We start from the raw sequence: 5767 nt of genomic DNA, 5'->3' as shown, positions 1-5767 counted from the left end.
TCACGTGTGCGCCACATCTCTGAGTGTAACCGGTGTAAACTAGTAGGTGTGTTCGACTTAACGCGGACCGACTGTGCAGACTGATCAGTGTATTACAGTACCACGAGAGCTATAGAGAGCAGACTGCTCCGTACGCGTTCGAATCGCTCTTGTGGATGTCAAAACACTGATCGATCTGCGCCGCGCACTTCTAGTCGAACACTAGTGCTGCAGGCTTATTGGCTCACTGACTTTGATGAGATTACCCCTTACAGAGCTCTACGCTTACTTTTCTTTTTAAAAAATTTAGGAGCACGTTCAAAATTTTAGGAGCACCTTCTAAACAATTATCCAAAATTTTATCAAAAGGTAGCCTTCCCATTACGAGGTGATATTTGACTCCTCTAACTTTATTAAAAGTATGTCATCTTTTGTCAAATTCTTTAAAAAATTATATTTTATAAGCTTTTTAAAAATTGTAATTAAAACGACAGAATAAGAACAAGTAGAATAAGAAATATAAGTTACCAATCAAATGAAATCAGTATTAACAAAATTAATTTGTAGGGGTGGCACAGAAGAACACAAAAGTGGCTTGGTGTACTTTCAGACATTTAATGAGGCTCAGAAGTGGAATGAGTGCAATTAAATCCATCAATTCCTGATGATATTAATGTTTTAAATATAAAATGTTTAGTATAGAAATATTAAATGATTTAAATAACTGAAAAGATACTTTAAAAATTAAACTAAAACTGCCAGCAGGTGGCGGCAAGTCACTGATTTTTATCACTGAATCATTCATTCAATTGATTCATTCAAACGGCTGATTCATTCAGGAATGAATCAAGTGACTGTCTTTATGAATGGGTAATCATGAATCACTGACTCACTAGATTCGTTTAAAAACGCCCGTTCATTCATAAACGAAACACCACTGTGTTTGAATAGAGATGCGCAGCGGTTCCGCTGTGCCTTTGTTTTAAACTATTTTTGACGACGAAATAGAGCAAAATCGGACAATAGTGTTATAGTCAGACAATGTAAGTCACTTAATATTAACTTCTTGTTTATTGAATTGTATTGTATTAAATCAGTATCACATTTACAAACTCCCTTAAAAATCATTAAAAGCTGTCACTCATCTTAGTTCATCTCGATCTCACATTTATAATCAACGAAGCTCTCTACACTGCGCAATGAATCTCTTATTTACACCCTGTCTACACGTTGCTTATGAAATGTCTGTGATACATTACTCAACGTTGCAAAAACACGTAGAAACCTTTGAAGCTCCCCTGAGCGATCACAAGTATGATCGCAGTAGTTTTCAGTCGCAAATGCGACTGAAATGGTCGCACTGTAGAGCCCTGGTTATTTTATATCTTTTATTTTTAAGTTTCAGTTGTTAGTTACATGGATTTTGTTTGTTTCAATATTACATTAAAGCAGTAGCGAACTGTGACTCTTGAGCCTAGGCCCTCTCCCCCTACCCTCGTCGGGGGAAAAAACTACAAGCCTAGCTTACGGTGTCCTCTTCTAAAAGTCACCTTTGACCATTCCACCTCTGAAACAAGAGGCTATCCAGTCTTAAGGGGATCGCACACCGGACGACATGTGTAGTATTGTGCAATTTTTAGCAAAACGTTTGTCTTTCTGTGGCTCTAATAAATTCCGTGATTCATTGTGCTATAGATCGCAATTTCTCATCCCGTTTGCTGACGCGACGCGTTCAGTGTGTGATACGTGTTGCACCGGGGCACCACTGTACTTCTTGTCCGATGTGCGACCGCAACAAAACAGCACAGCGAGGTGACTGATATTACCAAAATAAAACCGCTAAATTTAAGTCAAATGCAAATCCTCATTACAAATATCTGCACTTCAGCGGGCAAAACGTACAGACACTCCCTCCCATCACAGAAAACCAACAAATGTAATATGTTTAAGACAACACATCATGACAGCGCTGACACAAAACAAATTAGCGACCGACACTTCATGACAAACAAGCAGTGTTTATAATAAATAATATTATTATTATTGGCTCAGCGGCCTAGTAAATGTCCTCACTTACGTTATTTGCGGCTTCCATCGTGAAGTGAATAATAGCTAGTTAGTTTATCTGCGTATATATTTTTTTTCAGAGAGATCCCCACAGCGGAGGGAACTTGTCATAAAGTTAGTGATAAGGCCCGCCCATTTAGAGGAAAGATTTGATTGGTCAATTTTTCTGTCATTCGAAATTACTCCCACATTGATTTACTATTGCTTGGCCCTCTGTAATTTCATAGCTGGACCACGAATCAAAGAGCCGCAAACGCTAGGCAGAAACATTCAAATATGGAGAAAATGGGCGGTGTTAATAAGTCCATTCAGTGATTTGAAGAGTTTTTTTTTCTTTTTTCTACAGAAGTTGTTTTTATGTTATTTAGATGATGTTTGTCAAATTATGAATTGCTTAAAATTAGTAATGATTCTTTTTTTTTAATTAAAAATAATATATTTTAAAACATTTATTTAAAAATTGTGAATATTGTTTTTACAATAAGTTAGGTCCTCTCTGAGGGGCCTAGAGGGCCCTGACGGTTCCCCACTGCATTAAAGGTGAAAAAAGATCTGACATGACAGGGGTGTTTAGATATAGTATAATTTCCAACTGTTATTGCAAACATTGCAAACTGCATAATAAACTATTAATATAATAATAATAAACTAAATCATACATTAATTACTTGGTTGCATTGTTTGGAATGCGGAAAAATATTTAATATACATTTTTAATAGTAATATATAAAAATAAAACACACTGTTAATAATAATAATAATAATTATTATTATTATAAACAATACATTGTTTACTTGGTTGCATTTTTTGGAATGGGGAAAAGATTTTAATTAAAAATATATACATTTTATTAATAATATATTAACAAAACCATTGTGTGTTATCCACCAAACTGGATCTGCTGCAAAGACAGAATCAGTGGACTGTTTCTGCCTCAGCTTGGTTATTACAATTGAAGAGGGAGATTATAAACTGTTTGTATTTGTGAATCTCATTTGATGGGCTTTTTCTTCCTCAGATTATGTAGCTGTTGAGCGCCAGGAAGATGACATCCACAATGTGCAATCTGTCATTGACTCGTTGGCCTTAGACTACCTTCAGATTAGTTTATCTCACATCACAGGTTAGGCATGTTTCATTGTGTCCATCTCTCTTCACATGGTCTGTAATCACTTGTCATTGGAGGATGCCATGCTATCTAAAAAGTGTCTACTTAACTATAAGAATTTTAAATATGCCTGTTGAGAGCAGTCAGAGCACATGGTTTCTTTTATTAGCCAGACATAAACTGGCATTTCCTCTTTGTTTTGTGTAGCTTCATGTATAACACATGCATTCTATCTGTAGGTGAGAATATAGTTAGAGGAGAAAAAGAATCTATCAGAAACCTGTTGGAGATTTTTGATGGTCTGCTGGACTACCTCATAGAGCAGCAGAGTGATGAGGAGCCTCAACATAAAGGTGATTTATATCTCTTTAACAGCTTTCTATTTGCCAGTGCTCATCACCTGAACAAAAGGACTGAGATTACTAGGTGTTCGTAATTTATAAGCTGCTGCTGATGCATCATTTTGCAACTGAAGTCAAATTTTCTTTATGCACACATTTAGGGCTCAATGGAAAGACCAATGCTGCCAATGCAGCTTATCAGCCTCGAAATCAGGACACAGGCAAGATGCAGTGTCAGCCCTTAACCATTCAGTAAGTGATAATTACACACAGATAATTGAGAGATTCACTTTCTCACAGTTGCACTTGCTGCTTTTCCAGTCCGAGCCTGGTCTACCTAGCAGACTTGCCCACTCTCTCACACAACCACACACAGGATTGCAATCAAGGTAAAGATGATGCGGTGACAGGAGTCATACAGTAAGCATGTGCGATATATTGATGCTCAAACAAACCGTGTATGAGCACTCTAGTTGCACAGATATGCACAGACACATTTCTGCACATTCACTTTGTTTCCACACACATTCAGGATAATGATTTGATTTGTCATGTGTATGTTGCTGTGTTTAATCATTCTGAATGGATCTGTGTACTGCAGTACTATAAGCAATCAGCTCAAGGTGGTTGGTTGAGGGGATTTTTGGCATCTCCATGTGGTCCTGTTCGGTATCACAACTTGACTTGTCTACTGTACACATTCTATACACCAGGGGTCTTCAACTAAAATTGCTTGAGGTCCAGTAATGAACCATCCTCACCAGCCGAGGTCCGGACAATTATATAGGCCTACCTAAAAACATGAATTGATGGTTTTTACCAGACCAGGGTATGTGCAGGATATTTAAGCTCATGTTTAAGACTTTAAGACCTGCACAAATAAAATTAAAATGACTGTAAAAAGCATGATTTACAGTTCAGATAAAGGTTTTGTTTACAAAAACAAAGTTTTTTTTAAATGATTAACTTCACATTTCAGCCTTTAAAATATTTTTAAAGTAAATTCAGGCAAAAGTATCAATTATTATATTAATTTAAACAATTATTATCAATCTATTATTATAGCCTATTAATTAAATACACACACACACACACACACACATATACAGTGGGTACGGAAAGTATTCAGACCCCCTTAAATTTTTCACTCTTTGTTATATTGCAGCCATTTGCTAAAATCATTTAAGTTAATTTTTTTTCCGTACCCACTGTATATATATATATATATATATACTGTCTTAATTGTTACAATTTTTCAGAATGCATTATCTTCTTATCGATCCACTAGTTCACATTTACAATGTATTTGCATTTATCTGAACAAAAACAGCAGACAGGCTTATTAAATAAATGCACATTAATTCTCTGCCAGCAGGAGGCGCTTTTGGAACAGCAGAAATACAGCGGTTTCCCCTGTAACAGCAGTAAGGCAGCACAGCAGCTATTTTTGAAATGTGTAGCGCTCATTTTTATTCAATGAAATCATAGCCTTTTTAATCGTCACACTAAGCCGTATCGCAATTCTAGTCATACTAGCGTTCCCAAATTTAAGACTTTTTATGGCCTTAAATTTAAAGGGGTGGTTCACTGGTTTTTTTCTAGGCTTGATTGTGTTTATGGGGTGCAGTCTAACATGTATTAATGCTTCGTTAAAAAAAAAAAAACGCATTATTTTTCACATAATTTACCTTTATTTTACTCTCTGTCCCTTCTCACATAAACGTGCTGATAATTTCGTGCTTTTATGAAGCCCCTCCCTCAGAAATACGTGATCTTTTAATGGTAGGCCTATGTTTTTTGTTTGTTGTTGTCTCATACTTTTAGATACGCTGTTATTTGTAAATGCTACTGCTTATGTTAGCTTTGAATATACGGTTTTATTTCAAGCTGATTAAAGGTTTAATACAGTACGGCAACCGCACACGCGTCCATGTATAACACTTCTCATAGCTATGTGAAAATAAGTGTATAAATGGAACAGTTCATTGTTGGAGCTGAGCTGAATTAGAGAGAGAGAGATGCAGAGCGAGGAACAGTATTGAGAATCGCTGCTTTAGAACATTGATTTTGAAACTTGTGAATCAATCCATTAGAATCGTTAGAAGACAGAATCGCGATTCAAGATAAGTTATCTAGAATTATTTATGGAGCAGATAAAATACATATAATCATTTATTAATAAATTATAATTGACTATAATTTATAAATTATAATCTTTTCTTTATTTAAAGGCTGAAATGTGAGGTTTACCTTTTTATGAAACTTTTTCAA

General features: G+C 35.7%; 1 protein-coding gene across 2 annotated transcripts in view; it reads left to right on the top strand.

Moving 5' to 3' along the window:
- LOC107741999 (centrosomal protein of 95 kDa) overlaps positions 1-5767 on the top strand; it is a 189746-nt gene that overhangs the window by 23067 nt on the left and 160912 nt on the right. For both annotated transcript variants that reach the window (XM_016554849.1, XM_016554846.1), the window contains exons 3-5: positions 3066-3170; positions 3395-3508; positions 3658-3748. In XM_016554849.1, the coding sequence (XP_016410335.1) occupies positions 3066-3170; positions 3395-3508; positions 3658-3748 (310 nt within the window). The remainder of the gene's footprint in view (positions 1-3065; positions 3171-3394; positions 3509-3657; positions 3749-5767) is intronic.

The sequence above is a fragment of the Sinocyclocheilus rhinocerous genome, unplaced genomic scaffold, assembly GCF_001515625.1.
Source record: "Sinocyclocheilus rhinocerous isolate Xijiao unplaced genomic scaffold, SAMN03320098_v1.1 scaffold312, whole genome shotgun sequence".
NCBI classification, from domain to species: Eukaryota; Metazoa; Chordata; class Actinopteri; order Cypriniformes; family Cyprinidae; genus Sinocyclocheilus; species Sinocyclocheilus rhinocerous.
This window is presented reverse-complemented; position numbering and strand designations above follow the sequence as displayed.